This window comes from Malus sylvestris, chromosome 15, assembly GCF_916048215.2.
Source record: "Malus sylvestris chromosome 15, drMalSylv7.2, whole genome shotgun sequence".
In the NCBI taxonomy this organism is placed as follows: Eukaryota; Viridiplantae; Streptophyta; class Magnoliopsida; order Rosales; family Rosaceae; genus Malus; species Malus sylvestris.
The window spans coordinates 6,924,901-6,944,832 of record NC_062274.1 but is presented as its reverse complement, the minus strand read 5'-3'; the positions used below and the strand labels follow the sequence as shown (position 1 = coordinate 6,944,832).

General features: G+C 35.7%; 3 protein-coding genes, 1 long non-coding RNA gene and 1 pseudogene across 6 annotated transcripts; 3 read left to right on the top strand and 2 right to left on the bottom strand.

Annotated features, from left to right (window-relative positions):
- Positions 1-26: 26 nt before the first annotated feature.
- On the bottom strand, positions 27-2,418 carry LOC126601392 (protein SYM1-like). The gene is made up of 3 exons (XM_050268103.1): positions 1,987-2,418; positions 1,014-1,105; positions 27-784 (listed from the first exon to the last, which is right to left on the bottom strand). The coding sequence occupies exons 1-3, from the start codon at positions 2,140-2,142 to the stop codon at positions 376-378; spliced, it is 657 nt and encodes a 218-aa protein (XP_050124060.1). The 5' UTR covers positions 2,143-2,418; the 3' UTR covers positions 27-375.
- A 925-nt stretch (positions 2,419-3,343) lies between these two features.
- Positions 3,344-5,562, top strand: LOC126601387 (pentatricopeptide repeat-containing protein At5g25630-like; annotated as a pseudogene).
- Positions 5,563-5,992: 430 nt separating this feature from the next.
- LOC126601389 (rhomboid-like protein 11, chloroplastic) lies at positions 5,993-8,153 on the bottom strand. The gene is made up of 7 exons (XM_050268099.1): positions 7,845-8,153; positions 7,631-7,755; positions 7,374-7,459; positions 7,127-7,167; positions 6,831-6,997; positions 6,679-6,741; positions 5,993-6,340 (listed from the first exon to the last, which is right to left on the bottom strand). The coding sequence occupies exons 1-7, from the start codon at positions 8,065-8,067 to the stop codon at positions 6,140-6,142; spliced, it is 906 nt and encodes a 301-aa protein (XP_050124056.1). The 5' UTR covers positions 8,068-8,153; the 3' UTR covers positions 5,993-6,139.
- Positions 8,154-10,030: 1,877 nt separating this feature from the next.
- LOC126601386 (signal peptide peptidase-like) lies at positions 10,031-14,693 on the top strand. Of its 3 annotated transcripts, none has more exons than XM_050268095.1 (12): positions 10,031-10,191; positions 10,327-10,450; positions 11,189-11,304; positions 11,398-11,549; positions 11,625-11,710; positions 12,067-12,194; positions 12,401-12,451; positions 12,745-12,831; positions 12,942-13,011; positions 13,639-13,775; positions 13,978-14,055; positions 14,460-14,693. In XM_050268095.1, the coding sequence occupies exons 2-12, from the start codon at positions 10,411-10,413 to the stop codon at positions 14,538-14,540; spliced, it is 1,026 nt and encodes a 341-aa protein (XP_050124052.1). In that variant the 5' UTR covers positions 10,031-10,191; positions 10,327-10,410; the 3' UTR covers positions 14,541-14,693. The 3 variants fall into 3 exon arrangements, with proteins under 3 accessions (XP_050124052.1, XP_050124054.1, XP_050124053.1); XM_050268097.1 differs by having other exon boundaries at positions 10,038-10,193; positions 10,330-10,450; XM_050268096.1 differs by having other exon boundaries at positions 10,061-10,221.
- A 270-nt stretch (positions 14,694-14,963) lies between these two features.
- LOC126601399 (uncharacterized) lies at positions 14,964-15,536 on the top strand. Its single transcript, XR_007615729.1, has 2 exons — positions 14,964-15,046; positions 15,179-15,536. It is a non-coding gene; the product is annotated as an uncharacterized LOC126601399 (long non-coding RNA).
- The last annotated feature ends 4,396 nt before the right edge of the window (positions 15,537-19,932 follow it).

Here is a 19,932-nt window from a genome sequence, read left to right as displayed (position 1 = left end):
AGAATGGATATGAAACAAGGATCACATATCAAATCTCAATTCCGGAAAATTTCCTTTCCGGTATTTAACTACCAAGAGTAAATATTTACAGAGGGTAAGACGGTAAAACCAAATTGATAATACTCAACTGGATGCAAGACCAAGAACTTGCAATCAGTAGCAAACACAATTGATAGAAACATTATTAAATCATTCCTAGAGAATACAAATAAATGAAAACTTGTAACGCAAGTAAAACCTGGATAACCATGAGAGCAAATCCATCTCTTCCGAATTCCCAACTTCCAAAAACTAAGTTGGTATCTTAGTTTTCTCACTCAACTGTTATACTTTTCTGACGTACAATCCACTGTATAGTTCAAGGGCAATCACGAATCACCTTTCATCACCGTTTTGCTTGCTAACATGTACTAATGATTTCAACCATTGCTTCCATGGAGCATCCTGTTGTTGCTCGAGCCATGACAAAAAAGAGCTATCCAACAAGCAAAAGAAGTTGACATAGAGGAGCTGATACCTCACAGGTATAAACCGAAAGTTTACTACTTGTACAATCGGCCATACGCCTCCTTCTAGAACAAAGGCTGGTAGAAAATCCCTTTTCACATCTTGCTTGATTTGAGGAAAACTCTTTCCGGCAGAAAAACCCATGTATGTGAAAAACACAAGTAAATCCAATGGCCCAAAAAGGAATCCATCAATCGCTACTTTAGAAGCAACAAACCGAAATGAGTTTGGTTGAAGCAGAAGTCTTGACCTTATATATCGATCTAAACCTTCATACCTGCAAAAGAATAATAAAACCAAACTCATAAACTGTCTCACTCAGCAAAGAAAAGAGAGGAAACGCAGTGAAAGGTTTTAAGGAGGCCCAAATGCCCATGATTAGTGGTTCCTTTACTTGGTAAAATTCTAGAACGCCATTTGACGTGTGAACAAGATCTCAAAAACACCAGCAAAATCACATGTCGACATACTCAGAATGACCTTTTCCACCAAAAAAATTTCCTTACCAGAGGTGGCCAACAGGCCCGACAAACCCAAATCCGAACAAGCTGGTTGTACCCACTCTTCTCCAGTTGATCTTTAACTTTTCATCTTCACCCTGTGCACGAAGACAAATAAGTTAGTCTATGAACATGGAAAACTAATTAACAATATATTTGACAGCAACGTCTTGCGAGCATGCATTTGAATTTGATCATTTAATATAAAACAAAATGTTGAGAAATTCCAAAACTTTTACGTTATATTTCTCTCATATATGTAGCCTAAAATTGGGGAACTCTGCACAAGGTGTTATGCTTAACAGCGTAACTTGATTTCAGAAAGTGTTTGGTACATTTACGACCGAAGAATTGTTTAAGAACATTACCAAAACACGTCATGTTTCTCTAAACTAAGAAAAATTATACACAATGAGTAAGTAGTTTAATATCCTCTCCAAAATATGTGAACCTCCAAATCAAGAGATAAAGAAAATGCAGCTACCAAAACTTTTCCCTAAACATGATGAAAGACTTACATGGAATTGGTTCACCGCCACTTACACATGGAATTGTATTGTTGAACCTAAACATCATGCCATAGTGAACCCGTTCAATATAAGTTGCTTATGAGGAACTATATCCGCTTGGTGCCACATTAACCCCCATTATTAAGCAACAAATCCTACACTTCTTGAAGTTTAAAAAAACAAGCACAATGAATTTTTTTCCAAATTCCATAGCAACGATTCAATAAAAATTGACAAATAAATAAACAAATACAGAGGCCATCCAAAGCATGAAAGAAATTCCACAAACACAAGAACAAGAGCTAAATGATCAAATGTAGGAGAAAACAAGAGAGACCCATCTGGGAAAATAGTGAATAACAGAGACCCATTTGAGCAAATACTGAAACAAAGCAAGAAATGCAAGAATATTACCAGAAAATTGAGGGTAAAAAAAAACCCATTTGGGTAATGGGTAATTTTATTTTTACCTGAGCTTGAATCCGCTCGCTTTCCTGGGCCGTGGAGTGGGTGATGGTCTGGGCAGTTATGTCACCAAACCCCCAAATCAAACCGGAGCTGATGACCTGCGTCTTAATCGGATGAACAGATAAAGAATTCTGGTACCATTTCCACAGCCTAAACATATCAATCCCGAAATTGACCACTCCAGAAGAATATTCCAAAAATTCAAAGATAATTACTGAAAAAAATTGGGCTGAATATTCAGATGAATCTCTAATCTGGGTCTTAATCACGGTGATTATTCTGTGATTAATGAAAAACAATTGGAAATTACGAAGAAAGAAGAGTATTTCTGAAGTTTTAATCACAGTGGCTGCTTGCTTCTGATCTCTCTTTTTTTAGATTTTCCGGGAATTCATCTTTGCGGCATTTTCCTAGGACCCCATGTATGGTACTTTTACATAAGCCCAGTGCGTAGAGCCATTGGCTTACGGCTATGACCCCATGTATGGTGACCCGGCCCATAACCCGTAATGGGCTGACTCAAGCCCAACCTAAAGCCCAAACCTTTATCTTAATTATCGAGGGTTGTGCCATCCACACACCATTTGTTTACCTTCCACACACTCCTCTCAATTTTTGACCGTCAAATCGAATATATTGAAGAAGATCAACATACAAAATTAACAAAGCATGTGTAGATGTGGATAGCACCACCCATTATCAAAGAAAATCTATTTTAATTATAGCTGACAATGATCTCACCATGGGAAATTTGTGTTTCTCATTGCGTATTTTGTCCCACCCACTAACCTATGATTTCTACCCTTTTGTGTGTGTTGTCATAGTGCGACAGCCTTACCAAATAGAGGAGTGTTACAATCATTTGTGCGCATAAACACATAATGAGAATGAACACATTATTGGCTAGGTTAGTTTGGACTTTACAATCAAGTCTTACCAAATAGCTTATTGCTCTAACCCACTCCCTATCCACCTAGATAACTCAGGCCACCCCAAATTTAACAGTTGAATTCGTGCTTGATATGAATTTAACATCGACGTTCTTGTTTTATGAGTCGAAGCATAAATGATCAACTACGTACCTATACACGACTAATTCTAACATTTCTTTTATTAATTATATGTGTCATGAAAGAAATATAATAAAAATTGGTTGGACTTTTAATGGAAATTTGATTACCTTAAAAATGAAACTAAGATTTATGAGAAAGGTGGGGTGTTGAGAGATTACACTAACTTTCATGATTTATTTTTAATAAGAAAAAAGGGAAGAAAAAAAAATGAGAAGCAATTTTCCTGAAAATTTTGAGACCCTCACTTTTTTCTCCTTATCGGCTTATCCCCATCACATTTGTCTCTCTCCCCCTCAGAGATGATTACATACATTATGTTCCCCATCTGTTTTGGTGGGTCTCCATACTCCTCCATTCCTTACAAGCAACTCCAAGCACAGTCACTCTCTCTCTCTCTCTCTCTCTCTCTCTCTCTTAATGTTCAAGTTGGTTTGACCACGTACAACCGAGCTTTGATTTTCTGGTGTCTTCTGATTGTGATTGAGTAGCACCCAGAAACCCAAAATTTTGAAAATTAAAAAATATATATATATATTGTCTTCTTTGATTTTTGTTCAGTGCAAAGTAAAACATATGGGAGAATCAGGTAACAAAAATGGAGAAAGAATTACCACTATTGCAAATGGAAGGATTCAACAGCTTGTGGCATTATCATGAGCGGGTATTGCATGTAAAACCATTTTGTGAATGACAATGATTATGCCGAGAATAATTGAGGGAATATTGACTTGGCAATCAAGTTAATGAAATCTCTAGGACTCTCGGTGCCTTAAGGAAATAAACATATTGGAGTCCTAATTACATGCAATCAATTAAGGGCCTTTATTAAGTAAATACAAGGAATAAGAGTCATGATGGGACTATAATTGATGAGATATGATTTGGGTTGATATCCTTTCCGATAATAGGGAGGAATTGATTGAAACCCTAGCTATATAACCTAGGAGCAGTCCCTGCTTCCATACCGATAGAAACTCACGAAAACTATAAGCCTATTTCGATAGTAGAGTTCATTCAGAGGTACTGGAAGTAGAAGACTACTTCTACTTTGTTCGCAAGGATCAAAGGCTTCACCTTCATAACCATGTCTTCCGAATTCTACAGATAAGTTCAATATAATTAGTCGATCTCTATTTCATATTGATTTTGATTTATTCGTGATCCTAATGTCTTGTTGTTGTGATTTCAGATTATGTCTTACATTGCAAGGATGGTAAGTTGAAGGAGGCCTTAAGGTTTATGCGCAGGATAAAAGATCTTGGCCTCTGCCCGAACATTGTACTCTTTAACTCGCTGGTTAAAGGATTCGTAGACACCATGGATAGAGATGGGGTTGATCAGGTGAGTTATGACCTACAGAACTGCGTAGCTATTTGTCTGCACGAAATGGTGTTTGTTTCGATTATTGACACAAAAATGTGTATTAGTTTGCAATTTTGCAGGTGCTGAAATTGATGGAAGAATTTGGGGTCGAACCAGATGTGATAACATTTAGCACCATCATGAATGCATGGAGCACAGCAGGGTTCATGGAGAAGTGTAGACAAATCTTCGATGACATGGTGAAGGCCGGCATACAACCCGATGCACATGCATACAGCATTCTTACCAAAGGTTACGTGCGTGCTCAAGAAGTCGAGAAAGCTGAAGAACTATTGGCAACCATGATCAAATCAGGAGTTCGTCCAAACGTTGTGATATTCACAACCATCATGAGCGGATGGTGCAGTTCTGGCAGTGGCAGAATGGAGAACGCGATCAAAGTTTTTGATAAGATGTACGAGTCCGGTATTTCTCCCAATTTAAAGACATTTGAGACCCTAATACGGGGATTTAGAGGAGCAAAGCTGCCATGAAAAGCTGAAGAAATACTCCAGATTATGAAAGGGTTTGGTGTTCAGCCGGAGAAATCTACTATCTCGCTTGTTGCAGATGCATGGCGCTCGATTGGACTAACAAAAGACCTCTCAGGTTGAAAAAGAAGAGGAGCCATTTGAGAGCTTAGAGAAAACATATCAAAAGAAATCAGCAAGTGCCTTTCATCCCAATTTGTTACAAATACCATCAGCAGTCACAAGTGATCAAAAGGGTTCAGCAACTAGAAAAGGAAGACTGGTTTTAAGAGATGGTGATTTTTCGTTGGACGTGTCATGGCTTGCTGCAAAGTCTATGAATCTGTCTCGTACTTGTAAATTTGGGGAGAGATCGCCGATTATATGCAGGCAGCAATCTCAGGGGCAGCTTGGCGTGTACGGTCAGATTGCACAGCAATGTACAGTTGTGTTTATGCACTAAAGGAACGATGCGATTTGGATATAAACAGAATCATATAGAATTATGCCGGAAGAAAATTCAGCATATGAATGTTGTAGATAGTGAAGAGAGTTTTTCTTTTCATTGAAATTTGCTTGTTTTTGAGCATGCTGATTACTTCTTGTGAATAAAATGCTTCACATTGTACTTTCCCACATTAATCATCAATATTGTTATTTACAGTTGAGAACATGAAGAGTCTCGTAGATTTAGATAGAGCAGTGTGCCCACCCTCTTACTACAGTCCAATTCGAATATGTATTTCCGTAGCTTAGAGTAGTTTAGAATATCGTATTTGTCAAAAATGAGAACTCATTTTCTCACACTCAATAACACAGTTAAAGGGCATGTTTATAATAAAATTTCAAAGATTAAAAACGCTTTTAGGTAACCAAAAATAGTGGAGAAAAAGTTGAGTGTTTTCAGGTTATAAAATACTTCCAAGTGCTTTTCATTTCAGCGGGTAAAAGGTCCAACAAAAGTGCTTATGAGAAGCGCTTATCAGCCATTGAGAATTTCCCTTACACATTGCACACATTTGGTTCAGACCAAGATTGACCCAACAACAACAACAACAACAAAGCATTTTCCCACTAAGTGGGGTCGGCTATAAAGACCAAGATTGACCCAATTGGGGAAATTTCTATCCTTTTTGTATTGAATCAATTAGCATCAGAATAATGTACACATGGTCAACAAAAAATAGAGCACAATGGTGAGCAGGATATTAACCGCTGCAAAAGCACATAAGTGTGGTTTCAATAGCGAATTATAACCGAGTTCTGCCTGCTTTGCTTTGGAAATTCGATCCTTCTTGTGATGGGGGTTCAGAAGGAACCTTGCTGAGAATCCATACCAGAAAAACACCAACAAGAGCACCTGAGAGATGGGCAATGTGATTGACATTCATCAACGAATTTCTACCAAAGGTGCCCGATAATGCAGTAGAAGCTTGGGCTGCTTCCATAACCTAGTTGTGGCCAAAAACAGCAACAAAAACAGAATCATATTGGTAATCTGTCCCCAAATATGTACTTAGGACATATGGTAAATGATCTTAGGAAAAAATAGAACATAAAACGCAAAATAAACATGCACGCACACACAGACACGTAAACTAATAAAACTACAGATATTTGAAGTGTAATTTCGTTTAAAACCAGATAATCTGACAAAAATTATAACAAAGCTGTAAAACCATGAAACAAATTGGAACAAAGAATTCATATGCTCCAATCACTTTTGGAGATGCTTTGGTAGGAGAAACTATTTGAGGAGCAATGTCTATTTCTGAAAACCTCGACTCACCTTTTCTACAACAAATTGGCCCAATATAAGCACTTCGAGGATCTTCCTCCAGTCCCAAGACATCTAAATTGATCAACAGAGCGGTTGACTGGTTAAGCATAAACTGATTTGTCTCGTCTAGAGAAACGATAAATTCCAAGATCGGAACTCACCTTTACAAGCACACTAATGGTAAATAATCCGAAAACAGCACCAGAGGCTCCAACTGAAACTGCATTTCGTGGTAGAACAAGCCACGATACAAGGTTTGCTCCAACCCCGGTAAGAATATAACAAAGCCACAGAGCAAAATTCCCTTCCTCTTCTTCAACTAGCTTACCTGTTCAAACAAGAAAGACACCATCTAATTATCTAAATTTGATTTGTATTTTCTATTTTACGTCCAAATTTCATTTGTTTCGGTATTAAGTTGACCCTGCCAGAAAAAAGAAAAGAAAGGGACCCTCACCAAAAATATACAAGAAGAAGAGGTTGCTCGAGAGATGGCTCCTGAAAGAATGCATAGTGAATTCGGTAATCAGTACATACATGCAAGTTATTTAACACTAAAATGCTCTCTCGCTACACTTATGTTGCTAGACTGTGAATCTAAAGTCCAAACCACGCATTCTAACAAAAAGCAACCCGATGAATGATCCAGATTCACAGTCCGGCAACACAACATAATTTATTACATAATCGCATATGCGTCTCACCAATTAGCATGACAGAATGTTGCTGTTAGAAACTGGTACCATGTAGGCCAATTGTGGTACAAGTAGAGCATTTTAATCGCGCGAACCTAATACAACCATAAACAAATCATAAAATCTAAACCCAATTAGATGCTGGACTGATTACAAATTACAATTTACAAAGTTGTTAAATTCGAACTAATCAAACATTAAAACAGTACAAATTACAATTTAATAAAGTTGTTGAATATGAATTGATCAAACATTAAAAACACTACCTGGAACACATGATCAGCTAAGTAAATCCCAATGTTAGCAAGTATAATCCAGAATATTCCGTTGGCGCGTCGGTGCGGCTTCCCTCGCTCTTCTGGCCGTGATAGAACATCTAAGTCTAGGCTGTCTAGCAGTTAAACACACAGTAAGTTGCTAAAGCAGAAGCTGAAATATCCACCAGACTCCAACTAATTAACTTGAAGCAAGAGGATTTACCTGAGCCGTTGGATTTGCAGACTATTATGGGGGATCGAGCGGTGGCGGGAAGAAGGGGGCGGGGAGAGAGGTGGAGTTTGCTGGGTTTGGTGTGGTCGGGGGGAAACTTGAGATTGAGAGTGAGGTTGGGATGGTGAGAGAAGCAAGTGCTGGGTACGAATTGGAGTTTGCTGGGTTTAGTGAGCGTTTGAAGATGCTGGAGCTGGAGCAGAAACCGGGACATTCTGCCTCCGCTGTGGAGGTTGCTGGGTTTTAGAGCGTTAAGGGATTCCAGATAGTCCGGGAAAGGGAGATTCCTTTGTACGTCCCCTCCCCTCCTTTCCCCCGTCCCTTTTCTCTCCTGCTGTTAGTAAATGTCAATTTTGCCCCTCTGCGTTACTGTTTTTTTTCCCTTAAAAATAAACCACTGGTATTAAGTCACGGTTATTCATCATTTTCAAGGGTCAGAAAGACTCACAGAGGCATTTTAGCCTTCCATGGCCACAAGTCTGGCTTCCAAACCAGCAGCGGATTTGAAACCCGAGACCTCCAATTTTTAGTTTGAAGGAAACTTCGTAATCCGTCATTTACTACTAAGCCACTAGCTCGTGGTTTTTTCATTCCATTCTTAAGTTTTTCCTTTTGGTTTTGTACTAGTACTATTTAGGGGTTTTAAAAATCAACGATTATATGTTACAAAAAAATTATATTGTTGAGTATGAGTAATATGATAGTCTGACCTTGTGTAAACTACACTATTATTGTAATAGTGCGGTCCAGAACATAAGTGTCTTAACATTTAAGTTTGATCAATAGTACCAGTTAGGGCAATAACTTTTATGTGATCAACATGCACCAATGTTGAATACCCAAAATCCGTAGTGGTCACACTAAAATGTTGTGACACTTTGTGCTTGTTCGACAAACATACCATAGCTTAGCTAGTTAAATAACGTATATGCAATAATGCCTTTCCCGTAATATAAAATTTCTCATGAACTTATTTCATAGAACAATTCACATACTGGTAAATGACACGATTACCGTACCACACCTTCACTACTAATAGTTTGAAATTCGTTAAAGATAACTTTTAATCCTTTTTTTTTGTTGTTAAATTTGTTTTAATTTTTAATTTTTTTTTTCAAACCATCAATATTATCTACACTAAAAGAGAGGGGGTGAGTTTAGTCTCATAATAGGCTAGTAATAATGTGGTTCAAATTTGCATTTGGCGATAATCAAACATAAAATCTCTCACTTACAAGTGAAGATGAATGTCACTAGATCGTAGTACTAAATGGCTGTTGAAATTTTTTTATTTGACTGAGGACGTATTCAATTGAGAATTTGAGGGAATTTAATTATTTTAATGAATTTAGGGGTACTCTATCAGGATTTTAAGTGATTATCTGAAATTCAATATGTATTCAATCAAAATTTTAAAATAGTTTATTAAAATTCTTAAAAATCTGGATGTATTCAATTAGGATTTCGAAGAAGTTTATAACAATCAAGGTGTATTCAATTAGTAGTTTATTTTAAAGAATTTTTAAAAGTTGAGGAATTTGAGGGAATTGGAGAGATTTCGTAGTGCAATTTAAGCATTCACAAATCTCACATCTCCTCTTGAGATTTCAAGGGAATTGAATAAAAAAATTTCATGAAATCTCTATAAATAAATTAAACTCCATAGATATATAAATTTATTAAAATATCTCAAATTTTCAATTGAATACACCTAGTGTTTAGTCAAGTGAGAATATTTTGAGCCAAAAAAAGAAAAAAAAAAGACTGAAGTGTGAAAAAAGGGTGAGGTGATACAAGAGAAGGGCAATAGTGCCAATCTATAAAATTTCTAGGGCTACATTGGAATATACTATAATATAATTTTCACCAAAAAGAGAAACGGAAAAGTTTTGACATCAGCGGTAAAATCTTTAAAAAGGAGATATTTTGAGGTTCGAAATCCGACATGGCGAAATATGATTGGACCCTAGACGCCAACCTACGTGGCTCGCTTATAAAGTATCGAAATAGGTCATCAAATTTATGACTGATAAAACGTATCCACATTGCAGATACGTAATAAAACAACCGCGAATCACCTCCCGCCACGTAACAAAAAGTCCACCTTTGACCATTTGACAGTTTTAGTTTCCACGAAATCTGTTTCCTTATTGGCTGTCACCGAAAGCCACCTAACAGCCCCGTCTCTTTGTGGTTCTGAATTCTAACTTTAACCCCCAAATCCCCCGCATTCTCTTTCTCAGGTAAAACCCTAACTCTGCAAATTTTCTCAAAATCTCTTCTCTCCGATCCGTACGGAAGGAGACCGTTTGAAAATCTTCTGCATCGCGGCCCACTGGTACAGTCAATTCCCTCTCTTACAAGAGCGGTAATTTCGTCAGTTTTCAAAATTGTGTATCTTTTGTTGAAATTGAGATTGTGATTTGGGGGAAATTCGATTGGTTTATATTCTGTAATTGGATCTCATTTCTAGGGTTTTGAGGAGGAGGCCCAATTCAGTTCGATTTGATCGGAATTGTTGTTCGAAGCGGTTTCTTTTCGAGTGATTACATTAACGATGAAGAACGTTGAGCGTATTGCCAATATCGCCTTAGCAGGTTTGCTCTCCATAAGCAGTAATTTAAATTTGTTTTACCAATTGTAATTTACTGGGATTTTTTTGTGGGCATTGGAAAATGTTGCTTTATAAATAGGGAAAAAAAGTTTGGGATTGAGTTGTTCATTGGGCTATGGAGCTGGTGGGGGAGTATAATTACATAAATTTCTAATCTTGATGAGTCTTACAGTGAGGGAAATGGCACTGTAGTTTTGAAAAGCATCAAATTATATTTTTTTTATTTATTTTGATTAAAAAGAATCAAATTTGAGGAGCATTTAGTGATCTTGAAGAACTAGAGTATAATTGGCTATTTATAGCCTTGCTGATAGGATGGACATGAATTAGGGAATGACAGAACCATGTGTAGATTTCATTTAAGATCGATGTGTTTTAGGATATGCTTGGTGGTTGAGATAAGTGGGCTAACAAAGTTAACATCCAATGCCAGATTTCGTTCTGTATGTTTTTTGTTGCTATAAGTATTTGAAATGAAATGGTGATGAGAAATTTCTTGGTACACTCTCGCTGTTCTTGTTTGACTAGCCAATTTGGGGAAAGTATGAGAGATTGCGTGCCTGTCTGTTTTTATGCCCATTCCCAGTGTTATAAGTGCATTGCATTTAGTTATCTAGTAAAATTTGCAATATATATTCTGTAATTTTTAGATGCCATTGTTGAGGTGTGGTGGAATGGTCATCACTTGGAAATTAAATGACTAAGTTACTTTTGTCTGCAGGTTTAACGTTAGCACCACTTGTTGTAAAGGTAGATCCAAACCTAAATGTAGTTTTGACTGCATGTCTCACAGTTTTCGTGGGTTGCTACCGGTCTGTGAAGCCAACTCCACCTTCAGTAAGTTCAGCTGTCTATTTGTTTCTGATGCATCTGTTCGAGTCTTCACTGCCCTGCCTTGAATTTTATAAATGTGCTATTTCAATCATGCAGGAGACGATGTCCAATGAACATGCCATGCGTTTCCCGTTTGTCGGGAGTGCAATGCTGTTATCACTATTTTTACTTTTTAAGTTCTTATCCAAAGACTTGGTTAATGCTGTCTTGACGTGCTATTTCTTTGTTCTTGGGATCATCGCTCTTTCGTAAGTCCTTTATTTATAGTTTATTTTCAACTGCTATATTATTGTTAAAATTTTTGACCTCCTGTCTGTGTACAGAGCAACACTGTTACCTGCTATTGCACGCTATTTGCCAGAGAGTTGGAACAACGATCCTATCGTCTGGCATTTTCCATATTTCCGGTGTATGATGTCCTTTTGAAGTTTTATGGTGGATACTATTGTTATGACATATTTTACTTCATCACTAGTTTTATTTATTTTCTTTTGAAACTCTGGATTTACTGTCTACGAATTCGATTCTATTTTATGCTATAATTCTACTTGGTTGAGAAATTAAAATGATTGTTTGAAGTGTTGTGTATATAGTTAGTGGATCTTCTAGAATTATTAGGCAGGTAGGAAATCATTTTAGTTATGGTGCCATTGTATGAAAGAAATTTTGTTAGTCGTATAGTCTGAGTTTTTGTTTGATCTAGTTGACATTATCTTGCTTGCATCATGCAGAATGATAATTTTCCTTCCACCGTTTCTTACACAGCTGTGGAGATTGAGTTCACAAAATCTCAGATTGTTGCTGCAATTCCTGGAACCTTTTTCTGTGCATGGTATGCTTCAAAGAAGCATTGGCTGGCTAACAATATATTGGGGCTTGCCTTCTGTATTCAGGTATGTCAGCATCCAGTTATATAGATTTTTGAGTATGTTTAGCATCCTCTCTGATAAACATCTTTTCTTTTAATCTATATCTTTTATAGTTTTTTTTTCTTTTAAATTTTAATCCGGTGCTGGCGTATGTTTTGAAATGTTTATTTAATCTGTAACTTTATACTCAAGAACTGAGTTTTGAAGAATTTCATTATTTTTCTTTTCAGGGAATTGAAATGCTTTCTCTTGGGTCTTTTAAAACTGGTGCCATCCTTTTGGTAAGAAGAGGGACTCTTGGATTTTTGTGATTATTTTTTGAAGTATTTTAATCTGCTTCTGATTGCCATTGTCATCACTTGTGCTGCTGAAGCTTCCTTTCTATCTCTGTCTTGACTGCTTTAACTCTTGATCTAGTGTTTCCGGGTTGCTATGATATGCTCTTGTTTCCTCTTGCTGATCATTGAATATTGGATACTAAATTATAAATACCCTATGTATAATTACATATGCATTTGTATGTATTATATACATACATGTATTTTTTTTAATCTTTGGTCCTTGTGCATTGCAGGCTGGACTTTTTGTGTATGATATTTTCTGGGTTTTCTTCACTCCAGTTATGGTCAGTGTTGCAAAATCTTTTGATGCGCCTATAAAGGTTTGTACTCCATATTAATCAAAGACCTTTTGTACCAACAAATAATCAATTTCTGAATGTGGCTAAACTTCTAATACTCTTACTGCAAACATGATTTAATTGGTCTGCAGCTGTTGTTCCCCACAGCAGATGCTGCACGTCCATTTTCTATGCTTGGACTTGGTGATATTGTAATCCCTGGTAAGGTTAAAATTTTCATATCCTATTATCTAGTATCTACTGCATGATCTGTTTATAAGGTTTATTATTTGTCATTTTGTTATAAATTTGTTCTATGGAGTTTGAGTATTATATTATGTTGAAGTAAGATGTATCTGTCATTTGAACGAAGTATACTATTTAAGTAGAATATTCTACCCACTAAGTTCTAATCGGTCTCGCCCTTTTCCATTTCATATACTACCTAAGCATCATGGATTTGGAAGGACATTTGTTTTGAATCCTTTGGGACCTACAAGCCACCTGATTTTGTCTTCCCTAATTAAGCATCTATATTTCCCGCTTTTGTATATTTGAGGAATGTTGCTTTTCACTTTGTCTATCGCAAAAGTATAATATTCTAGTAATGTGGATAACAGGGATCAATTACTTAAAAGGATCTTACTGGATAGAGAATATGACTAACCTCTATAATATTTCTTTTGAAAGAAAATATAAGAAGTGGTAATTTTTTGGCAAATGGATTTAGGCTTTTAGCATAAAAATGCTTCATATTTTGGGTGATCTAGCAGCCAGTTCATTAGTTCAAACTTTAAAACTTTATATTATACATTTAACTTTAAAACTGTCTGTTATATCTTCCTTCAGGCATTTTCGTGGCGTTGGCTTTGCGGTTTGATGTATCTAGGGGAAAAAAGGGCCAGTACTTTAAGAGTGCATTTTTGGGATACACGGTTGGTTTGGTCCTCACAATTGTTGTAATGAACTGGTTTCAGGCAGCACAGGTATGGCATAATTATGTTTGATGGATTATTTTTCAACTAGTTCTTGCACCCCACCTTATAAATACCCGTTGATGTTAAGTGTTAACTGAAGTTCCCGTTATATTATAGAGACCACTTCATTTACTTTACGTCATCATTGGTCTCCCCTGTACATCATAACTAATTTATTACCTGATCCATCTTGTATGTTTTCTGTTGACAGCCTGCACTGTTGTATATTGTACCATCTGTTATTGGATTTTTGGCTGCTCACTGCATTTGGAATGGTGATGTCAAACCGGTATGTTCACACGTCCATGCTTTCTTGTTTCCAAAATGTTATGGATTATGCAGTTACGTAAAGTAGATAGTGAATATTATGGCATTACATTCAAATATATAATATACACAGTACTAATATTGATATAAATCCAGAAAAAAAATTAATGAAAAAAAATTTATTCAATTCAATCCCATCGCAGTGGTTTTGGTCCTTGTTGGGGTTCATAAGTGATGGGCCAATGACTTAGCGATCCTTTTGCCAGATAATGATTAAAAGGGACTTTAAGTTTTGGGTTGAAGGAAAATATTGGAAACGAAAACTAAAGCTAGTCATGTGTGTTACTTCCGTGTATATATTTGTAAATATGTGTGTATTCTTTGAAATCGTTTGCTGAGCGAGGTTCTGATTCTGTCGTGATGCAGCTTTTGGCATTTGATGAGTCGAAGACTGCGGCGACATCTGAAGAAGAAAGTGATGCCAAAACTACCAAGAAGGTGGAGTAAGTTGAAATACAGAGAAGAGACAGACACCGAAACTTTCCCAACTCAACACCGGAATGCCTTTAAAGCCTCTTTTATCTTTTAGCTAATTATGCAACTGCACACAGCTGTAACAGCTTCTTTGGATCGAGGACGAAATAATATTTGAGTTACTACGTTTACCCATTTCTTAGCAGGTCAAGTATTCAGTAAATGTGGTATAAATAACAATGAGTAGTAATTACAAACAATAGTCGGAAGCCGTTGGTGTACCAGACTGCCAGTCAGAGGTTGGCTCTATTTTTCGGCATCTATAGCATTTCTGTTTTCGCGCGCAATTTGATTTGTGTCTGGTTGACAGAGTTTCTCTCATGCTTAATGGCGGATGCTGAGATTGATTATATTTTTATTGTATTATTATTGTTATTATTCTTCTTTATCTATAGCATGTCAATACGTTTTGTTGGCGACACATTATCCGTTCCAAAGTCGGACTATGTTATTGGATGGCCTTTGGCCGGAATTTTCTAGTATGCTTCTAGGGATCTTTTGCGCTGAAATTTTTGGTCGTCAAGGGTCTAATAATTAAGATCTAAGAGTAAAAAATTTCGATATACAAATTCATTGAAACATAATAGAATTTTCGTAACTTCCTTATGCAGATAGCTACTATGAGTAATCAACACAACGTGGCATTGCATCGGCATTAACATAAACATGGTTGCCCGAGATGGCAACTCAGCAATCTTATCCTGCTGCACTTATCATTTTATGTACCAAAACAACGTTGTCCTGCACAAACACCACAACTACTCCGTCTCAAAAAGCAAAAAGGAAAAAGGAAAAGGAAAAATGAAAAAAGGAGCTCGCCTACTAGTTTATAGATTTTTTTTTATTTTTTATTTTGATAGATTATTATTATTTTTATTAGATTTGATTTGGGTGGAAATCTGACTTTTTATTATTTAATAACAATAATAATAAGAGAGATTTTATTTAAATTCATAAAATATTTCTCTACATTCAGCTTACTCTTTACCCTTATATTATTTTTAATAAAATTATCAATATCTCTTCAGACCCAAATTTACTACTTAAATTATCCTCATAAATCCAATTCAGTGTACAAATTTATCTTTACCCCCATTGTTTTTCGCAATAAAAAGCTACCCATATCAGTATCTATGAAGATCCATTTTAATTAAATCCAAATTAACCAAACCCTAGCTAGTTTAACAAATGCATATATATTTTGCAGGTCGGCTTGTAGTAGTACTAGTGAAGGCCTATGCTAGCTCTCTCTCCCCTCCTCCTCTTCTTGCTGTTGATCTTGATCAGCTGCTGCTTGTTGTTTTGGCAGCAGTAGTAGCAGAAGTTGAAACAGGTTTTCTGCAGGTGATGACTAGTGTTGGAAATGATGATGGTTGGTGGTGGTCGGATTAGTGCATGGTGGTGGTCACAGTGATACCGTTGATGGGGATATTATCGGCATTACCGTCACCTTATTTCTTAACAAATTTGAAATTTTAACAGAATAAAAGAGATATTATTATGTGGGCCCTCCTTAACAAATTTGTATTTGCATGCATGCATTATATGCTTCACATACATGCATTTCATATGCATGACGATACATACAGATGCAGAGAATCTAATTTTGTGGCTGATGATCTTGTCTCCCTCTACCTTATTTCTTATATATTATTTTTACGTTCAACTTGTCTTTGTGGGGTCTCTCGTATTACGTAAAACTCGAAGAGCAGATCAACTTTCTCCTTCTGGATCAGTCGATAAGTACTTGATAAACTCGTTTTGAACGTGGGGCTGGGGGTCTGTCTGTCTGACACTGTGAATGATTCCCAAACCCTACGACAATAACCGGTGTGTAAAAGACTAACCTGTTGTTGTTTTTTAGCGTGCCAAAGTCCATGCTGGATAGGAGCCTGTCTCTCTGTCTCTGTAAGACTTGTAGTGCCATCCAGTTGGGGTTTGATTAAAATCCAACGGAGAAATAGCAAAATAAATCAAAGTAGATCTGAATCCCAGTCCCAATACTAACTTTATCACTGCTTTAATTTAAATACATCAATGGTAAAGATTTAACCACTTGTTATTAATGATGATTAACCTTAGCACTGCTATAATGAATGATACACTTTGCGTACCGTCTATCATTCATAATTAGAATTCTTCTAATCGGCTCATAAACTACTAACCTTAACATTGATGTAACACTAATCTATATCGATGAAAAAACAGACACAGAATATACACACAATATTTTGCATATTGGTTATGCATATATATATGTATGTGGCTTTTAAGATGGAGATGGAGCCGTCAGAAAAAGGTCGAGACGATAGCATGCCAAATGGATGAGCGTTTGAAAGCACATGTAGCATAACACAAGGGGCGCCATGGAGTAGTCAAATGCAAATGATTATTCCCACAGTTCCCTCCTGCGTCAATTAGTATATTCAAAGTAAAAAAAGTTCTTCTGGATAGGGAAGGGAAACCCTAGAACATGTCGGGAATTATATATGCTTGGATAAATATAGTTATTTATGTATTTGTGGACGACGGTAAATGGTTGCTCAATACCGTAGAATTCAAATGTGAGATGCATATAAATTATCGGGTTTCGATTTACGCAAGCGTTTTTTAAGAATGCTTAGTTGTTCTTCTAAAAAAAGGCAGTTAAATACACCCTGAAAATAGCACATTTCTTTGATGATAATATATTCGCGAGTTTGGTTGCAAGTGAAATATAAAGCACCATAAAAGGCTAAAAGTTGGATCGAGATCAAGTATGAACTGGCTTTGAGGAAAACTTTTAAATATTTTGACCCAAAAATATGAACTTAAGAAGATTTGATGATGGCGAACACAAGTAGGGTTCCATTTTTTTAATTTTAAAAAAAATGATAGACTCTGTACACGTGTTATTAGTGATAGGTTAAATACACTTTGTACACGTGTTATTAGATAGTTTGTTTCTAATTTTTTAATTTTAAAAAAATTGATAAAGTTAAGAATTCTTATATGGGTGTGATATCCACACACTCTTTTTTACTTCTTCCACACCTTTTTAGTTTTCGGCCGTTGGATCGGATGAATTGAAGAAGATCAGCGGACATAAATTAACAAGGGTGTGTAAGAAGTACAAAAATGTGTGTTGATAGCACACCCCTTCTTACATTATTAACTTTTCATTTGTCTCGTTTGGGGAGACATCCTATCAGGATCTTTTCTACCAAAACCACTAAATCAAGTGATATGGACATTTAAAATTTGATCTAATGCCTAAAGTTATTATAATTTTAAAAAATGACCCCTGTTTTTAATCGCTTGATTAAATTTCAATGATCCATATCACTTGATTTGATGGAAGAGATTACAAAGAAACTTTTCATTAGTCAAATTTTCAACACAGCCTTTTTTTTTTTAAAGAAACTAATGGAAATGGCTTGAAAATTTTGAGTTTTAATGATAAGAACAAAATAAAGGGTAAAGTGAATAGTACCAAGATTAACTTTTTAGTGTAAAAATATGGTTTTTCGTTAAAGTGAACAGTACCAGGAGCTTTTCGTTAAAATTCGTTTTTTTTTTTTACATAAGATTTACCTTTTTTGTCGACAATGACGTGTAGATTAACATTACCTTATAAACAATGGGGTGCAATATCCACACACCCCTTTTTACTTCTCTCACACCTTTTTAGTTTTCGATCGTCGGATCGGATGAATTGAAGAAGATCAACGGATATAAATTAACAAGGAGTGTGTGAGAAGTAAAAAGGGGGGTGTGCTCCACACACCCCTAAACAATTTATACACATATATGTAAAATGCCGGACGGATGTATGGCACCAATTTCTTTATACAAATTTTTACACATATTTTTGTGGGACTCATTTTGTAATGTATTTTAACGATCTAAATTGTCTAGCTTTTAGGTGTTTCCTCAAGGATCACGCCTCCAAAAAATTACTCAAATCTGAAATCATATGACCGTTGGATTAAAGTTCAGAGTTTCTTTGTATAATCATACCCGTTCATTTTTTTCACTACAAATGAGTGTCTTAATGGTTTGGATTTGTCTAATTTTTTGTAAGGATGTTCTAAAGGATAGAAGGTTCAGATCGTTAAAATACTTACTCAGTGGACTCCAAAAAAATATGTGTCAAATCTTGCGTAAAAAAAAGTGGTTTCATGAATTTCCCTCCATATATTATTATAATACATCCCAAAAGAAATGTTAAATATAAAATATCATACTGTATTTAATGATTTATGTAGCAATTTGACATTTTGTATAATCTTTTACTCCAAAGGGTATATGTTGAGTGAAAATATTGGATCTACTTAGTAAAATAACCAGTATATCTTAATATTTAATAAACAATAAAATAATGATTTGAATCCTTTAACCAGTGCTGTAAATTTTTTCAGTAGTTGCAATGTATGCTTTTTCACATCATGACATATTAGAATTGACGTTTCCTTTGAAGAAATTTTACAGTTATTGTGGACATGTTTCATGACGTGGACCGTTTGACATCTTTTTTTTCTTTATTTATTTTTACATAACTGATAAAGTGTTAATTATCAAGATCAACCAAATACAAAAGGTGCGGAAGGAGTACATAATCCTCATGCTTATTTGACATCTTCTTTAAAGAAGTTCTAACAATTTACAACCTTAAAATCCCTTTGTCCATGAACTATCACTCCAAAGTAATAGGCATGCAATCCTTAAGACGACATGACATGTTTACATATTGTCACAAGCCACCTTTGATTGCATATTTCCGATCTGCTGCTAAAAACGTCGAGTGTTTGTCTAGTCAACTATTACATAGCGTGTCTTGCTATTCATAAATGAAAGTGGAGTCCAACTCACGTGTCCTTTTTTTTTTTCACTTTTTTTTTTTAATAATGTGATTGCATGGGCCCTATGGCAACTATACTTTGTGAGATGTTTGTCCTTTTAACTTTGGCAATGTGATTGTGTGATTGTATGATTGTAAGTTGGTTAATATGAAAAGGTACGTGTTATGCATGATAAACGATGGTGTTAGTGAGTTTAATTGTTCATTGTTAGAGATGAGGGAAATCGATGAAGAACAAATTCGCATCAGGTGCATATACATGATTGTTTTCAGCCAATGTTGCGTTATGTGCAAATTATTACCGAAAAAAGTTATTGGTTTTTTTTTGTGTGATAATGAGATAGGTTTAACAATAATAGTGTTCACCACCATATATATCACAGTTGAATGAATTTAATTTTTATTTGTTTAGAGGACACAAACGTAAAAATTCAAACTTTTGAAAATAAAAAATAAGTAAGATACCTAGTATTACAACCTGGTGCACTTTTTATTTTTTTATTATTTTTTGGAGTTGCTGTTATT